Source organism: Corythoichthys intestinalis, chromosome 21, assembly GCF_030265065.1.
Source record: "Corythoichthys intestinalis isolate RoL2023-P3 chromosome 21, ASM3026506v1, whole genome shotgun sequence".
Classification (NCBI taxonomy): Eukaryota; Metazoa; Chordata; class Actinopteri; order Syngnathiformes; family Syngnathidae; genus Corythoichthys; species Corythoichthys intestinalis.
In genome coordinates, this window is record NC_080415.1 from 35,972,887 (window position 1) to 35,994,039 (window position 21,153).

The following is a 21,153-nucleotide window of genomic DNA, read 5'->3' on the forward strand; positions in this document are numbered from 1 at the left end:
ATCCCATATAACTTTTATATTACAATACTTTAGTTTGACTCTAGGGGTGCTCCAGTGTAACATGAAAGTTAGTATGCGTCAAAACAGATTTATTTTTCATGAATTATTTAGCCTATCAATTAATTAGGTTCATTTTTGTGAGAAATGCAGCCCTGACCGCCGTTCAATAACCTGTTTGGTCTTATTAATGTCTGTACCCAGCAAAAGTGTACATGCAGGTTATGATGTCATTTCGTCCCCTACCAATGTTGAGACCAAACCTACGCCCTTGATCAATACATACCTATTGAAATAATTCATTACGACATGACATATCTAAATATACTATACCTAATTGAGTGTTTAATTTTGGTCATCTTGATTCTCTAGTCGGGTGGGGAAGATCATTCAATGGAAATGTCATCCATCAGCAACTATTAACACATCCCTGATTGAACACAATGCTGTCCAAAGCGGCATCAGCCTCTTGTCAAATAGAATCAAATGAGTGTGACAGCAGTTATGTCAGCAGACTAACACCTTTGTCCTTCTAAAGCCTAAACCAATATTAGATCCATAATTTGTGGCTGGGGGCAGATGAAACTTCATTATCCAACACTATAGAGTTTAATAAAAGTACTACACAGTAAAATGTTGTAAAAATGTAAGACACTCAATGTGTCAGTATTATAAGCAGATTTAAAAATGATTGTCAGTTTGATGCTTTCTATCATTACTTGATCTATCTATGTGCTGTCTTGTAAAAGCGTAATTGATCCAGGGAATTGAGCAGCAATCAGTTATAAAAGTCGATTGAATACGTAGTAGTAGTCAGATAGATTTCTGAACTAAACAGTAGCCTGGGTAAAAATAAATACTTTCAATGCAGGCCTGAAATTGCTCATTGCTAGAATCTGCTGAACGACAGCAGTGACCGTGACGTTGGTTCTATACTTGCTTATGAAATACATTTTGAAATTATTATACGTTGTCGCTCTTATATTCATGCGTATTGTGACAGACTTTGGGAATAAAAGTCTCCATGATAGCAACGAGGCCCGGCAATGCAGCAGCTAAACTTGGCTACTGCATCATGGCTAACCTGATAGCTGTGGTTGGTTGTGTAGCACTTTGACGCTAGCTAAACAAAGCTAGGGCGGTAGCGGAAATGGCAACATTTACACTTCAACCTGAAGTCAGACTTTGAATATTTTACAATTTATATTTAAAAATAAATGTGAAATTGGCCTCTTAAAGCATATTAGATACTAATTTCTTACATTTTCAGTCTTAGCTCATGGACTAGATCGCTTGTTACAACAATTTATTTAAGAATGGAAAAAAGTCCCGCAATTATGATTTTACTTTGAAAGTTCTGTCGAGACGGTTCGATGTAAATCTCTCTGCCTTCACAAGGGTTCCTACTTATGGTAGCTACAATGCTATATTTCCATACAACTTCCGTCTTAAGATAGACAGCAAGAAAAATATGTTTGTGTCGTACCTTGCATACTGCTACTCTGTGTCTGCTGGTTAAATTGATGCGACGCGGATCCTACACTGTTGAAGCTGTTGCTGGAGCTGGAGGAGTTGCTGTCAGGACTGGGAGTCGCCATTGTTGTGTTGGGTTCCGGCAGCAGCGCTCGGGCTGCAATGCAGATAGTGAAACTTCGCCCTCTCCCTGCCTCCAGACGGGACACTGCGCCACTTGAACGCAGCAGATGCGATATGGCCACGTCTGTGCTCGCGCTGCCTTCACGGACTGTCTGAAAACTCAATTTTTGAAAATGGATGAACGTAAAAAAAAAAAAAAAAAAAAAAAAGGTTTTGTATTTATGAGTCGCCGTGGATAATGACACTTTGAATCTGTTGGAATTTTTTTTTTTTTCATATAATGCCGAAATTTTTGCACCTTTATAATTTTGTTTTCTAATCATCTGTTATTTAAAGCAACACTAGGTAACTTTTCAACCTTTATAAAATATTTTCATAACATTTGTGATGATATGTCGACTGACAACTAGTTCAATGACACATCTTTTATATCTTTTTTGAGGGGGTCTGTATCACTTTCACTAGCCCTAAATAACTTTGAGGAGGGTGGCAGGAACACTCCACACAAAAAAGCTGAACTGGGGTGGGGGGTGAGCCACACAAATCCAGACAGTTGCTTACAGTCATATGCTATTGTTTAGCAATAACTGGATGCATTACCTTATTACAATTCATCCATCACACAGCCGCTGGAAACAGAAATGTTGTTTAGTCCATCTGAAGGCGACCGAGAGATCATGATTTTACGACACTGTGCGGGTGTGCGTTGGTCGTCATGGGAAACGCAGTCTTCTTTAAGGCAAAACACTTCGCTTTTGTCCACAGGCGTCGCTAAAATTAACCAAAATTAAAAAGTTACCTAGTGTTGCCTTAAATTGGAGGTGTAACTCATGCTATGGCTTCTGTGTGTATGGGGGATTTTTAATTGATTGATTAATTTTACAACACTGTGTGGGTGTGCGCTGGTCCTCATGTGAAACACAGTCTTCCTTAAGGTAAAACACTACCGCTTTTGTCCACAGGCATCGCTAAAATTGACCAAAATTGTAAAGTTACCTAGTGTTGCCTTAAATTGGAGATTTAACTCATGCTATGGCCTTTGAGTGTGTCTGTGATTTTTGATTGATTGATTGATTGATTGATTGATTGATTGATTGATTGATTGATTGATTGATTGATTGATTGATTTTACAACACTGTGCGGGTGTGCGCTGGTCCTCATGGGAAACGCAGTCTTCCTTAAGGCAAAACACTACCGCTTTTGTCCACCGGCATCGCTAAAATCGACCAAAACGGAAAAGTTACCCAGTTATCCAACACTGGGTAATTTTTCAACCTTTATAACATATTTTCATAACATTTGTGACTGACAATTAGTTGAATGACACCTCCTTTATATCTTGAGGGGGTCTGTATCGCTTTTACCGGTAAAACTATCGAATTAACGATGAGGAGGGTGGCAGGAACCCTGCCACACACACAAAAAAAAAAGTCAAATGTGCTGAAGGGTTTACGGCATACGTCACCTCCCTCCAGTGTTGTTTTTGCCTGCCCTTTTGATTTTTGTCTTAGTCTTTTGGACGACAGTACTTATAGGTCTTATTCATATTTTAGTCATCTCAAAATATGTTTGTCTTCGTCTAGTTTTTGTTGACTAAAACTGAAGACTAATTTTGTCTAGTTTTAGTCGACGTTTCATAAAAATGTTTTCATCTGTGAAATGGAAAAAAAAATATTAAACCCACCAGGACGCTATGAACTGTATGTAAAAAAAAAAAGCTGTCTGGGAGTTTAAGAGGATGCTCGCCGTTAGCAATAGCCTGATGCTAACGTGACTGTGAATGCTATGCTAATGCTATGAGTTACATTTAGTGTGTGATGATCACTCAGCACAGAGAGTTTAAGAGGATGCTTGCCGTTAGCAATAGCCTGATGCTAACACAATAGTGAACGCCATGCTAACGCTACAAGTTACATTTAGTGTGTGATGATCACTTAGCTCAGACCTTTAAAGGCTAAAGAAACACTCCATAGTCTCTCTTCTTGCAAGAAAAGAAGACAAATCTTCACTTGTGAATGTCAAAACAGGCAATGGGAACACTGGAGAGGACACTAGTGGGTGAAATGGGGGTGCGCAGCACGTCACATGAGCGACACAACAGACACACATTGTGAACATGACAAAAACGATGGCGCACTTTCGTCTCGTTCTTGTCTCTTCAGACAAAAACTGGAGACTAAAACATAACATGAATGAGCAAACACACGTTTTTAGCTCGTCATCGTCTCATCATCGTCATGTGAAAATTGTTCGTTGACGAAATATTTTCATTGTAGTCATTTGCCACGTTTACATGGAGCCAAATATTCCAGTTACAATCGGAATATTTGTTCAAACCGAATAAATGTGTTCCATATAAACACCTCATTCGGAATGAACAGGCCCAAACCGAATGGAATTTCATTCCGATTCACAGGGGTGGAAAATTCCTTTTCCCAAACCGATTAGAAGTAAAATTATATCATGTAAACAGGGAAGCGGAATGGTGTCTAGTTGCGTTCTTTCTGCACATGCTCCGTACTGACGTGGTGACGTCACTTGGTGACGTAAGTAACGTCACTTGCAACATGGCTTCCAAGCACACGCACAGCGCACCCACACAACTTTTTAAATGAACGGCGTGTCATTCTGAAGTTTTGTTTCCACCCGAAAAGTTAAAACAGCAGCTGATCTGACGATCGATCTCCATGTTTTGCAACGTGACGCTTTGTTTTGATTAATCTGCGCATGTCAGACGGCAGTTGTCAAACGTCCTTTTGGAATAAAGGCAGACACATGCAAACGCTGGATCGGAATAGATGAAGTGACATGTAAACAGCTGATGTGAAATTTCCATTCGGAATGATTTGAATCGGTATGAAAAAAAGTCAGCATGTAAACGTGGCTATTGTTGATGAAAACAACACTGCTTCCCTCTTTCTCCATTCATTAAAACGACCTAACTCAATGCTAACGCTTTCACGCGAATTCTGCAAAGATGGCAGAGCAACAGAGACAAAAAGTTTAGTCTGAGGAGGAAAAAGAAAGTGGCTACCTGAATATACAGAATAAACATTGTTGCCTGGTACACCAGACTCACCGCTGTTCCAGCTATTGAGTCTGGCCACCATTCAGCGGATACAATTTCCAGGGCGGAGCAAGCCACAGCAAACAGACAGCGGAGTGGACCAATCAGCGACGGGCAGACGTGACGTTAGTAAAACGACGAGGGCAGGACGAGGGACTTGCGCGCGGAAGTAAACATACGAAGAGAGCGGAGTTTATTCAACATGGCTAGCGCGAGACAGAATGTTGTCAATGACTCGTGTCGATGTGTTTTTGGTCATTTAAAACTGATTTTACCGTGGATTGGAACATATTCTCGGCTCTCCTGTTCACCATCTGTGTTGTTGTGGAGACGACTTCCGACGCGCAAGAGTGACATTGCTCGTTAAGAACACGTCACGCAAATAATCAAATCTGATTTGTCGATTGATTTTGTACCTGGTCGAGAGGCCGTTAATGGGCTGGTTCCCAGACTTTTCTCTCAGTGTTTGAAAAATACAGGGAGAACAGTCTGGCCGTGCCAGACAATAAACACTGGCCAAGCTTTCACTCGCTGGTGTGGCAAACCCCCCCTCACCCCACTGATGAGTTCGGGGGGGCTACACCAAGCCACCCTGTTGCTAACAGTCATATGCTATTGTTTAGCCACAACCGGATTCATTACCTTATTACTCTTCATCCCTCACACCGCCGCTAGAAACAGAAATGCTGTCCAGTCCATCTGCAGGTCACCATCATGATTTGACGACACTATGCAGGTGTGCGCTGGTCCTCATAGATAAGGCAGTCTTCCTAAGGGCAAAACACTACCGCTTTTGTCCACCGGCGTCGCTAAAATCGAGTCAAACTGTTACCAAGTGTTGCTTTAAATAAACTGTTTCACTTCTGAAATAATTACGCTATCCATCCGTTTTTTTATGTATATATATATATAAATATGAAGTTGGATAACCAAATACCTAATGATTAATAAATGTTGGGGCGGTGGGGACTTTTTCATAGCATTTCAGGACACTTTTCAATGGTCTGAAAAGTGGCATTAAAAATGAAATGTCATTTCTTATCACGTTATTATAAATTAAATCAAAGCGTAACAATTTTTAAAATTTTCTGTTACTCCACGAGCAAGACTTTCCTTCAAATTTATGTTTGGCTAAATGTGTCCGTGTATGACATCGCCAACGACTTGACACAATATATAGACGTGCAAACAAACATATTTATTGGCCTATTTCTTATTTGATTATACAAAGTAGATGTTCTTGGGAGTTTTGTGGCACTATAAAACCAGCCATCATTTTACAGCAAAGTAAGACGTAGCATTTCCTTCCAAATGTACTCATTATTTAAAAATAATCACAAAAATTAAATTTAAGCAAATAAAAACTGTTAACTTTATTCATATTTAACAGATCTTAACAGTAAAATCTAAAGTGCAATGAGTGTATTAAAAACATTCCCTGCTTAAGACATCACAAGTCATTTTTCCTCTCACGATAGTTATTTGACAATATACATGTCTTCGTTCCAGTGCAAAATAAGTGCATAGTACCAATTTTATTAAAAGATTCATTTTCTTTATAATCAAACCTCATGCTTACAATATAAGCTTATATAGTGTAAATCAGCGGTCTCAAACCGACTCCACAAAGGGCCGCAGTGGGTCCTGGTTTTTGTTCCAACAGATCCAGCACAAACAGTTCAACCAATGAGGTTTCTACTAACATAAGCAGCACCTGATTGCAATCAACTGATTACACTTGTAAGAAACCAGATTGGTGAAAAGGTATTTGTCTCGTTTGGTTGGAATGAAATCCAGTACCCCCTGCGGCCCTTTGAGGACCGGTTTGAGACCACTGGTGTAAATGATGTAAATATTCAGTGTATAACTGATGGCCTACATAGTAAAGATTTTAAATTAGATTAGATGAATACCAACTGTTGTCAGGGAAACAAAATGTCTATATTTGAAATCCTCCCAACCCCCTTTAGGACCATCCGGTCTTCGTACACCGAGACAGTTCCAAAAGCGTTGCTGTCTGGTGACGTCTCGATCACTGCCTCCAGAGTAAGGTGGTGAACTCCTGTGCTTTTATCCAAGCAATATCCACCATCGTGATCATGTCCAGCTATGAAACACACTACGCTATTGTGGGACTGGATTATGGACAGGAGTTCATCGAAGTTCCAGGCCAGGCACATTGGGGTTGTGGAGAATGGATGAACTGGGAGGTGACCTGAAAAGTAAACGGTAGATATAGACAAATCCATGTTTCTTATCAGTAGAATGAAGAGAAACTAATTGATGGATTAATAAATTACCTAAATAATCGATAGCTGCAGCCCTAGATGTCATCAACATTCATACATTCCCTATTTTCTCTCTTCCGCTGTAAGCTAATTCAATCACTAAATATTAGGGCTGTCAAACGATTAAAACTTTGAATCGAGTTAATCACAGCTTAAAAATTAATTAATCGTAATTAATCGCAATTCAAACCATCTATAAAATATGCCATATTTTTCTGCAAATTATTGTTGGAACAAACTGTACACAAGTACTGTATTTGTTTATTATAACAATAAATCCACAAGATGGCATTAACATTGACTTTCTGTTAAAGGGATCCACGGATAGAAAGACTTGTAGTTCTTAAAAGATACATTTTAGTACAAGTTATAGTAATTTTATATTAAAACCCCTCTTAATGTTTTCGTTTTAATAAAATTTGTAAAATTTTCATTCAAAAAATAAACTAGTAGCTCGCCATCGTTGATGTCAATAATTACACAATGCTCATGGTGCATAAAATCAGTCGCACCCAAGCTCCAGCAGAGGGAGACAAAAAAACACAAGTAACAAGTGGACATGACACTGCTGTCATTTTAATCTGTTTGAGCAGGGCATGTGCGTTAATTGCGTCAAATATTTTAACGTGATTAATTTTAAAAAATTAATTACCGCCCGTTAACGCGATAATTTTCACAGCCCTACTAAATATCATTTTTATTTGCCTCCATGTGTTTCTGTTTTAATAGATTTATATTTTAATATGAAATAAATAAAAATGTAATAATTATTATGCTTTAATATTATGCTATCAGGGAAAAAAAGTCAACGATAGTTCAATATTTTACTGTTTCTCGCTATGATAATGTATTAAATGAGGTTTCTTGGCTCTGTTGATGTTGGTTCTTTATATTTTCAACTCCCCTGCCAGGGTCCGGAGTGGGGAGTTCCATCAAGAAGGCACTTTTTTGACACCCACACTTTTCACATTGCCTGTTTTAAGCATTGTCAAATGCTGTCAAATGTTATTTTTAGTACACTGTATGCCTGGGGTCGCCAAAAAATAGATACCAGACCTAAAATCACTTGTAGGCACCTGCCTTATAAAACAAACCCATTCAAAAAAGCTCTTTTACATTCACATGTGTTAAACAGTAATAGCTTTTGGATGAATTTTACAACCTTGTTTCATAACTCTTAACAGACAGCGAAACCGATTGCGTTGCTGTCACTTTGATTTGTAGATGTCGAACCTCAAGTAGAGAAAAATATACATTATATTACTTACTCATGATGGTGACTTTTTCCTGCTTCTTGTCGGCTGAGGACAGAACGGAATCGAGCCAGTCCAGCTGGGCCTTACTGAAACCACCATTGAATTTTGAGAACCTCTGCTTTAGATCATCAAATAGTCCTAGAAAAAGAACAACAACAACAACAAAAACATACATCAGCCAGTTTTATGATTTGTAAGTGTAAATGCAAATGAGTAGACATGAAATGAGGAATGAGTTTATCCCTATTAGATGCCGAATCCATTGGTAATGGAATGGACAATTGTTTATTCACTTCAAACCGAATGCACATCTGGACAATGAGTATTTTCGGTCACTTCCTTTTCCTTTTGGGGCATAAACGGGTCACTTGTTGATTTTGGGGCATTTATGGGTCACTTCCTTTTGATTTTGAGTTACTAAAAAGAAAGTGACTAGTCAAGATTGTCCTTAAATTAATAGGAAGCGACTCAAAATCAATAAGAAGCAACCTGTAAATGCTCTAAAATGAACAGGAAGTGACCTGTAAATGCCCACAAGACGTGCCCTGGTTTCAGTGCCATTGACGTCGCTAAACGTCCAGTCCAGTCTAAATGAATTGGATGTCTAGCGCCATCAATTGCAGCCGGTGAGCTAACATAGACACTATTCTAAGAGAAGATTTGAACTATATATTGATTCTTGGTGGTGGGAGCATACCGATAACCTTTTAGGCTACAAAGTATCGCGATATATCACCTTATAAATGTATTGTTACTGGAACAGTTGCTGTATAAATAATTAGCACAGAACATGAATTTTGATTGTTATTTACACCTGTAGTGCTGCAATGCATGCTAGAAGGCACGTGCTATCTATTAACCCAAATAAATCAACAAATAAGCATTAGGAAGGAATAATAAGGATTTAAAATGAAGGAAAAAAAGTAGCAGCTTATAGTCCGAAAATTACGGTAATGTGACGGTCAAAAGACTGTGATGGTTCTAGAATGGTTCATGGCTTTTGTTCTGTTCTTGGACCAGTGCCGACAGGTATTGGCAGTTATTGACAATCAATTGCGTCCCAGCACCAGGAAAACTAAATTCTTATGTTACTTTTAAATTGAATTATGAGTAAGTATACATATTTCATTCACAACATAGAAATGGCTCAAACACTTATTATGTACTTAACATTTAAATAAAATTTAAAAAAAAACATTTAGAATCCAGTATCTCTTAATTTGGATCCCAAAAATCAATGGGCTTTATCATTGTGTGAATGTACCTAACATATTTTACATTTTCCCCCAAATAAAAACCCGGAAGTGCGTTTCGTATGACGTCATTGCGTAAAGGTCTGGATTACCTGGCGGGGTATTGAGGTCCTCGTGGGTATTGTGTTGTTTTATCAAATTTAAAGCGCTGTGATACTGCACACTGTCCTCCTCTACGCCAAGCAAGCTCACATCATAAGCATCCAATACGACAAATGTAAACCCGGGGTAGGGAGTGAAGCTGTAGGCGTAAATATCGCCACCGGCACGGGTTCCGCCGAGGCTCGTATCGGCAAGAAAGGAGCTGTTCAGCTTGGAACGTAACAGCTCGCTTCTACTGAAATTATAGAACTCATGGTTGCCCCACACGTGGTGCACCTCGATGGGGCTGAGTCTAAACTCGTCCAAGACCCGCTCCAGTGCCTGACTAGAGTTTCCATTGTTCTTGTTAAAGCCGTCGATGATGTCTCCCATCTGGAGGATGAACTTTGGACGGGTGTCAGAGTGAGACCAGCTCTCCCGTGCTTGTCTGAGCAGTTCAAGACTGTTTCGGTAGTATCGCCTTCTTGTCTGGGGAAAATTGAGCCCGTCGTCCATGTCAGCGTACTGAATATCAGCTATAACTCCGAAGGTAAAAAGTGGTGCTCGTTGACAACTGTCCTCCATCACCGCTTTTTGTTCTTAGTCTAACTACGGAGTGTAAATATATGACTGATACAATGGGTTGTATGGGAACTTCCTTCACAAAGTTCACATGTCACAATAAAACACGTTCACCCTTACGTCACTTCCGTATATTACATTTCGATGAGGGCGGCGTTTTGGCGCCCTCTATTGACGAGTTATCACCGTTACTCACTTACCAGTCAGCTTTCCATAATTAAATTTAAAAATTATGTTACTGGTTTACAAATAATATACGCACCACAATGCGCTGTGTTTTTTATGGAATAAACTGCCAAGAAAAGTAAAATCCCCCCAAACTGTAAAATAATTTTCAACTCAACTGCGTGTTATTTTAATCATTTTAACAAGCTTAGTATAATTTCTGCACTGTTCTAAAATGTTTGTTTTTTTATTTAATTATTGTATTCTTTAAAATGTAATGCACATTGTGTATGAAATGCGGTCTGATGATGATTTGGTTACGATTTTCATGACTGCATTTAGGACACTGATGAAAACAAGTAGGCCTACTGTATTATCTGGACTATAAGTCGCACTTTTTTCATAGTTTGGCTGGGCATGCAACTTATACTCAGGTGCGATTTATATCGAGTTACATCGCTATCGTTGGAACAGAACTCCGGGACTACCTGTATAATGTTTGTGCTTGGTCTCTGATTAAATAAAATGACCTCCCCAAAATGTGACTTTTTTTTATACACACACGACTTGTAGTCCGAAAATACGGTAAGTCAAGTCCAAGTTGTAGTTGTTAATGCATATTTTTAATGCTGACAGAGTGATATACAAATTCCTGATACTACATTGCAGTTTATTCCTAACCTTCAAAATGAGTAAAAACTATTTTTTGTTAGAATAATCTCTAATAATCTTTATTACCATTGTTAATATTTTGTTGTTATTATTATTATTGTAGCGCTTTAAGCAGTGGATGATTGGTTGGATCATCCGTGTACAGTAGAGACGATATTTAAAAAAAATAATAATAATAAAAGAATGAAGATCTTACAAAAGAACAATTTGCATAGCAAAAGTCCGCTAGCTTAAAAGCTATATAATGCTAATGTTTACCAGATTGCTTGTAGTGCACACCACATACTATCTGGTGCGCATCAGATGGTTTATATTTATTTTATCCCTGTCGATGTCCCTTTAGGGGTTCCGTACATTTCAACATTTATCAAGATCACCAACTAGAATTCCCCATTTGCATACTCAGGACACATACTGTACATACTAAAAAGCCACATGGATGCCAAATTCCTTTTCCTTTCGAATAAGCAAACGATCGGGTGCATTATTTCCACGACTGAACGTTGTAGCATAAGGGAGAACCTATTGTTGTATCAAAATGCCATCTCAGACAGATAATAGATTGTGACCTGTGCTTAGCACCCCTTATTTAGACAACTTGAACTTGACTTGACATTTACTCATAAGCCAGGAGATTTGGCCATCTGTTACATTACAGATTACAATAAACTGTTGTTGCATTTCACCACCATCGGCCTGGCTTTCTTAGACACACGAGGAGGTGCTGTTCAAAACCGATTCAATCAATAGAAGCAGACGCGGCTGTTAAAACAAGGCCCGAAAAACAGAAAAAAACTGTGTGACTGCAGCGTTAATCCACTTCATGTTACACTGGGCATCGCTGTCCACTTGAGGACAGTGTCCTAAGAATATCTAACGCGGTGAACTCCCTAATTTGGCCCATACTTAAGATGGAAACAATGTAAGCTGAAGGTTCATAGCCTGCTTGTTCATGATTTAGCACCCTCGTTGTCAGTTTACAATCATCTAATTTTCTCCTACATGACCCTGACAAGGGATTTTAAATTGAGTGACAGTTTAAATACATCACTTCAAAGACTATATTAATACACTGTCTATACTGGTGAAAGCCCAAGCAGACTTCATAATGCTGTGACTTATATTCAGATGTTTTCACGTTTGCGTAAAGTGGCATACTGACCGTTGGCAATAAAGTCAAAACGATTACAGTATAATGTTTAAATCTGATAAGTGTTTTAGCATTGTAGTCTATTCCAGAGTTTCGATAAAGACACGTGGATCACATTCAGATCTGTATTTCTACAATACTGTAGTGATATCCTGAGAATCTAGTAAGATGTATTGCAAGAGCTTTATGCTTGTGGTGGTTTAATTTAAAACTAGGTTTCCATCAGAGGTGATTGCTCTAAGACTGCAAGGGAAGCTCAGCTTCCCCCCAAATGTCAAAAAAATAAGTGATTAAATGAATACTGTTGTGTGGAGATGTGATTGACCAAATTTGCACAACAACACACTCAATTTTGTTCAGAATTAACTTCTTATCACTAGTGATGATTAGGGGTGCAACGGTTCAGTTAGCCCACGGTTCGGTTTGAACCTCGGTTTTGGGATCACGGTTTCGGCTGGGTTTCGGTTTGCTTTTTGCATTTTTTTTTTTAAAGTGCCTTTATTTTGCTTTTAAGAAAATGAAATAAACACTTAAAATGTAAACATTTTCGACTGCTAAAACTAGAGATGCCCCGATCAATCGGCGTGTCCGATCACGTCATTTTCAAAGTATCGGAATCGGCAAAAAAATATCGGCCATGCCTTTTTTAATATATACTGTATATATATATTTTTTTTAATAAAATCGTTTTCTAATTGTATTTAATGTTACAGACATAATATGTTACACTCATCCAGAGTCTTTAGTTTAGGCATAAGGTAGGGTTATCAAATTTATCCCGATAACGGCAGTAATTAATTTTTAAAAAAATGTATCACGTTAAAATATTTAACGCATATTGCATGCGCTGAATGATCCACTCACGCATTGTCGCGCTCAATCTGTAATGGCGCTGTTTTACCTATATAGAGAGATAAAAGGCAGCGTAAAATGAGTAGAGTGAATTTTGGCAGCCTTTGGAGCCTTTTTTTATTGAGCTAAAGCCTTACAATCCCTCTCCCTACGATTAAGAATATCATGGGAAGCAATGTGGGGAAGCAAGGTAGCAATTGATCTTTTTCTTCACACCTTACGTTATTTCCCAACGCAGAGAAGATATATCAATTGGTAGCACTACGCACAGTCATTGTTCCACTTCCCATCATGCATTTGGGCATGGCTACAGTATCACTTACTGAAAGCTCAACAAATACACTAGATGGCAATATTTAGTCACAATATACAAAGTCACAAGTCTTTCTATCGGTGGATCCCTCTCACAGAAAGAATGTTAATAATGTAAATGCCATCTTGAGGATTTATTCTCATAATAAACAAATACAGTACTTATGTACTATATGTTGAATGTATATATTCGTCCGAGTTTTATTCATTTTTTTCTTAATGCATTGCCAAAATGTATATGATCGGGAAAAATTATCGGGATTGATTGGAATTGAATCGGGAGCAAAAAAAGCAATCGGATCGGGAAATATCGGATCGGCAGATACTCGAACTAAAACGATCGGGATCGGATCGGGAGCAAAAAAACATGATCGGAACAACCCTAGTTAAAACGCCTCTTAGCTCTTTGGCTAGTTTAGTGACTGACTACTGAAATACACAGTAGTAAAAAACTTACTAGGCAAAGTAACTGGTGTTACCTTTCATGTTTTTTTTTTCATATCTAAAAAAAAAAAAAAACATAGTAACCTTTGCTATGTTTGGAGGTTATTTAATGTTCTGAATCAACCGTTAAAGTTGATAAAATTGCTCCCATTTTTGCATTAGTTCCCTTCTGTCTACTTTCGACATGTGAAAATTTTAAAACTGTTTCATCATTTAAAGATAGACTCAAGTCAAGATTTTGCCGATTAAGGAGTGTTTTCGATAAAAACTTACTTAGGTTCACTTGGAAGGTTCACTACAACAGAGCCTTTCTGAGAAGTTTACTGCTCTAACATTGCGGCTGTTTACTAACGCTACTGAGTCTGTCATTTCGCATGTAGTTCTATATGCATGAGATATCTAGGCGTAGGTTGTAGGCTGTCGGCTACAGTCAGGAAATATTGGAGCCACCTAGCCTAGCATTGCGTTTGCTACAGCATCAGAACAAACACTCTTCCCTCTCCGTGCCTCTGACTTTTCTCGCGTCATTTACCTAACGTAGTAACGCATCGTAACACACATTGTCTCGTTGCCGAAACAGTGACAAAATCCGAACGAAGAAAAAAAAAACTAATGCATGAAAACGTACAGATTTTGAATGTACGGCGTACACATTTAAAAATCAGTGCTCACTTGTACAAATTACGCCGAGACCGTACAACCACACTGTCTGTCTCTCCTTTTCTATTTTCCTGCCCCCCCCCCCCCAATAACCCTTTCCAACTCGCTGCTTGCTCCTAATAAACAAAACACAATAATTAATCATAATTGGAGTACTGTGTATCATACTTACATGCATTAAAACTCTACAGACCAATAGGACACTCAGATTCACATTCTTTGTGTCAAGCAGCTGAAGGACGCAAAAAAATTGTATTAAATCAATCGCAGGCCTTTGAATCGAATCCTTGCAGAATACCATTTTGTCCAAAGAACTGATGACGTATTACCGTCATGAAATATTTTCTACCCTCAAAAAGTTCCGGCCCCCCCCCTCCACTCCATAAATATTTTTCTAGATCCGCCCCTGTGAAAAAAGTCTCTCTGTGTTATATTTTATTGACACATAATTTGACGTTGAACTCCTGTCAGGCCAGCATCCCCAAACAAGACTGTCTAGGTCCATAACGCTCATTTGACATTGCATTCTGAATTTCTCATACAATACACCGCGTGAGTGAAAGAGGACAACTGTAGCTCTTGTGTGTGTTGTGCTTGTTGTCAAGGCTAAATCATCTTCGATGCAGACTTAATTGTTTCAAGCTTTGTATCACTTGTTGAGGTCGCCATCCTTTGACATTCATTTTTTTTCATCCTTAATCCCAGCTACTCCGTGCCTTGGGTTTATAACAAAAGCTCAGTGATATCCCCATTAAATCACATGCCAAAGTAATCGCTCCTCTACCCGCCACATGGCTTTGCCCTAAATATAGGCGTCAGAGTCCTTATAAAAGACTTTAGCGCCAATGTTGTTTGCATTTTTCAGCTGACACTTCTGCTGGTGGGTATGTCTGACTGTTAATTGTTTTTGGTTGTTGTGTCGTATATCCTGTTACAATTCTTGGCGGTGTTTCTAGTAGTTCAGATATTTATTTAAGACGCTACTGTTGGCAGAATAACAGTTTTGCCGTGCCAACGTGAATATGGATGCTGAAATGGCTGTTTTCGGGGAGGCTGCCCCCTACTTAAGGCGGCCCGAGCGTGAACGGATCGAGGCCCAAAATCGTCCTTTCGACGCCAAAACCTGCGTTTACGTGGTGGATCCAAAGGAGCTCTTTGTTAAAGGCACTATTCAGAGCAAAGAAAAGGGGAAAGTGACCGTGAAAACAGATGCCGGAAAGGTACAATAGACAAGATGAAGCTTCAGATTGATTTGTGTTGACTGTTCTTAACATTGCAGGTTGTGACAGTGACGGATGAGGACGTGTTCCAAATGAATCCGCCCAAGTTTGACAAAATTGAGGACATGGCTATGATGACCCACCTCAATGAGGCTGCTGTGCTGTACAACCTCAAAGAGCGTTATGCAGCATGGATGATTTACGTGAGCATTGCAACGGATTTTTTTTTTCCAATGTAAAAAAATGTATAGATCGGTTTTTCTAACATATAAATTGATTACACTTGTAAAAAATTAGAGATGCCTGGATTGCATATTTTTGCATCCGAGTCACCTGATTTTGAGACCGAGTCATTTTTTTATTATTGATTTTTTTTTTTTAACAAAAGTTCCAAACATGCAACAGTACTGTTTAAAATACTTCCTCTTCTATTTTTTCCGGGAGTGTTAAGGAGTATAAAACATAGATATATTTGTTTCTTTTGCTAATGCCACCATTTTTCCGGATTATTTTGTTACTTTTTAGTCTTTAAAAATACCATTAAAAATCTTTTTTTGGTTTCATCAGTTTTAACACCCCAATTTCCGGTCACATGACAGGGGAAAACCATAGTTTGTTCCGCTAAGAACAGAAATACAGTGAAATGAAAAAGTCTCTGAACCTTTTCGAATTTCTCACATTTTTGCATACTACCATAATCAAATGTGATCTGATCTTTGTCAAAATCACACAGATGTAAAAACAGTGTCTGCTGTAACTAAAACCGCCCAAACATTTATAGGTTTTCGTATTTAAATAAGGATAGCATACAAACAATGACAGAAGAGGGAAAAATAAGTAAGTGAACCCTCTGCCTAAGGAGACTTAAAGAGCAATTGAAACAATTTTTTACCAAACAATGTGTGCCCAATCACTGATGAGTGGTTTAAAGCTGCCCGGTCCAGTAAAAAACACGCACCTGGTAAGAATTGTCTTGATGAGAAGCATTTTCTGATGTGCATCATAGCTTGGTCAAAAGAGCTGTCTGAAGACCTGCGATCGAGGATTGTTGATTTATATAAATCTGGGAAAGGATATATAACACTGGCAACAGCGACTCCCAGTCACGGTTTCCCACCATGTATCTCGGGGCAGAACACACAACAATGGGCGGGAAACAACAATCGCCACAATATAGACATATTGGTCTATCAAACACAACAGTTCTTTTGGTTTAAAATACAGCAGTTTATTTTAGAGAGGGGTGCAAGACCAGAAACTGCTTTTTCAGTCTTGTTTGTGTTTTCCGCTATATGCATATCCCTGTAGTATACAGAAGTACTTAGTTGCTATGTGATTTTCTTTCAGACCTACTCAGGCCTCTTCTGTGTCACTGTGAATCCTTACAAGTGGCTCCCAGTTTACAACCAAGAGGTGGTGGTGGCCTACAGAGGCAAAAAGCGCCAGGAGGCACCACCACACATCTTCTCCATCTCTGACAATGCTTATCAGTTCATGCTCACTGGTAATGTCTGTAATACTATCTGTAAATGTTCTGCAAGTTGTTCCAAAACTGTAATTTAGGATCAAGTTGTGCTGTTGTTTATTACAGATAGAGAAAACCAGTCCATCCTGATCACGTAAGTTGCATGTTTATTAACAAGTTCAACTATAACTAGACATGTATGATTTCTTTTGTGTTTTTCTATCATTTAGCGGAGAATCCGGGGCAGGGAAGACTGTCAACACAAAGCGTGTCATTCAGTACTTTGCAACAATTGCAGGGTCTGGTGATAAAAAGAAAGACTCTGGCGCTACTGGCAAGTTACAGGTTTGTTCTGAGTGGAATAAGCCTTCATTTTGCTATTTTCAGGCAATATCCGTAACGTTTAAATGTGGTCTCCGGTCGGTCTCAATTCAATGGTCAGTCGCTACGTGGTTATGTTAGTTAGTTGTTAGTTATCTTTGGTAATACTACGATAATGGCTGAACAAACATGCCGTACTTTTTTCCCTCCTGAAAATGGATGGTTTTGTATATGTGTTTTGTTTGTTTTCTTGATGTTGAAGGGAAATCTGGAGGACCAGATAATCTCTGCTAACCCTCTACTTGAGGCTTTTGGAAACGCCAAGACTGTCAGAAATGATAACTCCTCACGTTTTGTGAGTAAAACCATATCACTCCATCAATAATTCTGCTTATACAAAGATAATAAAATCAATTTGACACCATGTAGAACTCTCAAACGTACCCCTTAAAGTTTGCGCTGCTTTAAGACCACATAGGGGAAAAAAACGAAAATTTGGAGAAGGGGGTAAACCTCGGTTCACTACATTTCTCACAGTTTAATTAACGTTAACAGTAGAAAATACATACAGGAGGACACTTCTCTCTAAGCAGCTTCTTAATCGAGTTTTGCAGGTGAGCAAATTCACACAGTTTAATGTTATGCTAACTCTGTTGCAAGTTGGACGTTCAATAGCAAAATTAGTGGTGTGTTCCCCACCTCGACAACATTGATGTCCATTTGTATTACTTACAGTGTCTGCTGCTGGCCGAAAAAAAATCTATCGTTCTAATTTCCTTTCTCTTTGAAGGGGGCGGTGAAGGCAGGCGGCATGTTGTCAACATGTTTTGTTTCTGTCGGGGCTGTGAGTGCGTATGTGTGTGTTGGGGGGTGGGGGTGGGGTTCAAGTCAGCAGCCAATCAAATGTGCGTTTGAGGGGGAAAATGGACTGGCACATTCATCAAGTGAAAAGGGGTAAATTTAAGTCTGAACATAATGAAAATAATTCACTTAATAATGGTAGGGTCAACAATAACAATAACCTGAGCCGAATGAGGACAAGTGGAATAGAAAATGGCTGGATATTTTTTGTAGTTGTTGTTTTAACTGCAGTACAACCAGTGTAATTCTAATGAGAGAGAGCCAATATATTAGAAACGGCTGTGAGTGGTACAGTGCAGGTCAATATCATTCAAAACTGAGCAATATACTAATATGCTTGTCAAGCAGAATTGTTTTTACACAGCTCTTGTTTAGTTTCGATAGTGAGTGCCTATTCATAACTGTTTGAAAATCTACCCCATACATTTTTCATCTTTCAGGGCAAATTCATAAGAATTCACTTTGGTACAACAGGGAAGTTGGCCTCCGCTGATATCGAAACTTGTAAGTTTAATGAAAGATACACTCCCTTTATTTTTACAGCCTGTTCCTTATGATTCACTCATGTTTGTTAGATTTGTTGGAAAAATCCAGAGTTACGTTCCAGCTGTCAGCAGAGAGGAGCTACCATATTTTTTACCAGATCATGTCCAACAAGAAGCCTGAGCTCATAGGTAACGTGTACTGTACATACTAAACATGTTGCAAACAGTGTTGTTTTTGGCAGCCTTTTTAAAGTCTTTTGGACGATAATACTTATTAGTCTTAGTCATATTTTAGTCATCTCAAAATGTGTTTATCTTTGTCTAGTTTTAGTCAACGCTTGCTAAAAAGCTTTTCGTCTGTAAAATGAAAAAAATTAATCCGAAAATAAAGGTTTCCAACTGTTTGGAATGAACATTGACAGACGAGCACATGTCGTAGCGTCTACAAGGACAACGCCAACTTGGTGATAATACACACTCAGCAGGAAAACAGTACATTATTTTCAGTTAATTACACCCACCTAAACGCCACAAACTGTATGTAAACAATGTTGCCTGAAAGTTTAAGAGGATGCTCACCATTAGCATTAGCCTAATGCTAACGCTAATGCTATGCTAACGCTACAAGTTACATTTAGCGTGTAATGATAACCCAGCACAGACCTTTAAAGGCTAAAGCAACATTGCATATTCTCTCTGGCCACAAAAACAAATCTTACTGTGTGTGCAAGCCTGCATGAAGACTGGAGACGACACACTGGTGAGTCTGGAAGTGGGCGGGGGGCGCAGTACAGCAAGAGTGACACAACCAGACACTGCTACGATGCAGGCTAACTACACATAAAATGTCACAAATTGTGAACATTTGACAAAAACTATTGCACATTTTCATCTCGCTCTCGTCTTGTCAGATGAAAACTGTCATTCATCTCGTTATGTTTTGGTCTTCTAAATCACGTTTTTATTATTTTCATTTATTTATACCCATCTGGACGCCACAAACTGTATGTTAACAAAGTTGTCTGAGAGTTTAAGAGGATGTTTACCTTTAGCATTGGCCTAATGCGAACACTATGCTAACGCTACAAGTTACATTTAGCGTGTGATGATCACTCAGCTCAAACCTTTAAAGGCTAAAGCAACATTGCATATTCTTTCTGGCCAAGATAAAAAAAACTAATCTTTCCGTGCAAGCCTTGAGACTGGTCACACGAGCAACACAACCAGACACTGCTACACTGCAGGCTAACTACACATAAAATGTCGCACATTGTGAACATGTGACGGAAACTATTGCGAATTTTTGTCATGGTCTCGTCTTGTCAGACAAAAACTGGCATTAGTCTCGTTATGTTTTAGTCGTTTTTAGCTCGTTATTGTCTCACTGTCGCCATGAAAAACGTGTTTGTTAACGACATAATTTCGTTATCGTCATCGTTGACGAAAAAAAAAAACACTGGTTGCATATAACATTCTTTTTCAAATGTGTCCTGGAATGTCCTTTTAGAGGCCCTGCTTATTACGACCAATCCGTACGACTACCCGTTCGTCAGCCAGGGGGAGATCAGTGTCGCTAGCATTGATGATAGCGACGAGCTGATGGCAACGGATGTAAGCATAAACATATGAAACAAAATATTAGATGCTAATTAATATGTACTCTAGATGGCTTTGCAACATTGTTCTTTTAGAGTGCTATTGACACCCTTGGCTTCAGTGGAGATGAGCGAATTGGCATTTACAAGCTAACAGGTGCTGTAATGCATTATGGGAACATGAAGTTTAAGCAGAAGCAGAGAGAAGAGCAGGCGGAGCCAGACGGGACAGAAGGTAATTTATTTGTATTGCTAGAACTTTTGATCTCTAAAAATGATCTCTCATTTCTGTGTTTGATTTTCACTAGTGGCTGACAAAGCAGCTTACCTGATGGGTCTGAACTCTGCAGATCTATTGAAAGCTCTGTGTTACCCAAGGGTGAAAGTGGGGAATGAGTATGTAACCAAAGGACAGACTGTGCAACAGGTATTTAAACTCTAAGATAATACGATGTGATACCGTAGTAGAAACATTTGCCTGACTTTGGCCCAGGCAGCATGGGATCGGTTCCCACTCAGCGGCGGTGCGATTGTGAATATGAATGGTTGTCTGTCTCGGTGTGCACCTTAAGACTGATTGGTGACCAATTTAGGGTGCGGTCTGCCTTTCGCCCGGAGTCAGTTGGGAGCATCCTATGGCACTTAAAAGGAAAGCTGTGTTGAAAGTGGACGGATGGAAAATGGCAACATTACTTACAATCAGTGATGGATTGAATTTCACAAATACTGTAATACATGTTCTCTACAATTAGATCAAGAGAGGCAAGTTTGAGTCCTCTGTTCATGATAACAACTCAAGGAAATAATTATACTGACAATTCTTTGGAAGT

At 38.9% G+C, this 21,153-nt stretch overlaps 3 protein-coding genes across 6 annotated transcripts in view; 1 reads left to right on the forward strand and 2 right to left on the reverse strand.

Moving 5' to 3' along the window:
• map2k4b (mitogen-activated protein kinase kinase 4b) overlaps positions 1-1,741 on the reverse strand; it is a 31,030-nt gene extending 29,289 nt beyond the window's left edge. For 3 of the 4 annotated variants that reach the window (XM_057826188.1, XM_057826189.1, XM_057826186.1), the window contains exon 1: positions 1,484-1,741. In XM_057826188.1, the coding sequence (XP_057682171.1) occupies positions 1,484-1,595 (112 nt within the window). In that variant the 5' untranslated portion in view covers positions 1,596-1,741. The remainder of the gene's footprint in view (positions 1-1,483) is intronic. The other variant, XM_057826190.1, reaches the window with a different exon arrangement.
• Positions 1,742-5,849: 4,108 nt separating this feature from the next.
• Positions 5,850-10,203, reverse strand: adprm (ADP-ribose/CDP-alcohol diphosphatase, manganese-dependent). The gene is made up of 3 exons (XM_057826414.1): positions 9,551-10,203; positions 8,218-8,343; positions 5,850-6,876 (listed from the first exon to the last, which is right to left on the reverse strand). Exons 1-3 carry the CDS (start codon positions 10,122-10,124, stop codon positions 6,584-6,586), a joined length of 993 nt encoding a protein of 330 aa, XP_057682397.1. The 5' UTR covers positions 10,125-10,203; the 3' UTR covers positions 5,850-6,583.
• A 5,038-nt stretch (positions 10,204-15,241) lies between these two features.
• LOC130909439 (myosin-4-like) overlaps positions 15,242-21,153 on the forward strand; it is a 31,438-nt gene continuing 25,526 nt past the window's right edge. The window contains exons 1-12 of the mRNA XM_057825918.1: positions 15,242-15,260; positions 15,370-15,596; positions 15,656-15,799; positions 16,944-17,100; positions 17,188-17,215; positions 17,292-17,406; positions 17,645-17,737; positions 18,684-18,747; positions 18,819-18,917; positions 20,236-20,339; positions 20,420-20,558; positions 20,632-20,750. Of these exons, the coding sequence (XP_057681901.1) occupies positions 15,399-15,596; positions 15,656-15,799; positions 16,944-17,100; positions 17,188-17,215; positions 17,292-17,406; positions 17,645-17,737; positions 18,684-18,747; positions 18,819-18,917; positions 20,236-20,339; positions 20,420-20,558; positions 20,632-20,750 (1,260 nt within the window). The 5' untranslated portion in view covers positions 15,242-15,260; positions 15,370-15,398. The remainder of the gene's footprint in view (positions 15,261-15,369; positions 15,597-15,655; positions 15,800-16,943; positions 17,101-17,187; positions 17,216-17,291; positions 17,407-17,644; positions 17,738-18,683; positions 18,748-18,818; positions 18,918-20,235; positions 20,340-20,419; positions 20,559-20,631; positions 20,751-21,153) is intronic.

What these genes read in the sequence shown, in the direction of transcription:
- adprm (XM_057826414.1), bottom strand. Translation starts at nt 10,124, where the DNA reads ATGGAGGACAGTTGTCAACGAGCACCACTTTTTACCTTCGGAGTTATA. An exon ending in GGACCTCAATACCCCGCCAG is followed by an intron (nt 8,344 to 9,550) that starts GTAATCCAGACC and finishes TTCTTTTTCTAG; the next exon opens with GACTATTTGATGATCTAAAG. An exon ending in GGAAAAAGTCACCATCATGA is followed by an intron (nt 6,877 to 8,217) that starts GTAAGTAATATA and finishes TTTACTTTTCAG; the next exon opens with GTCACCTCCCAGTTCATCCA.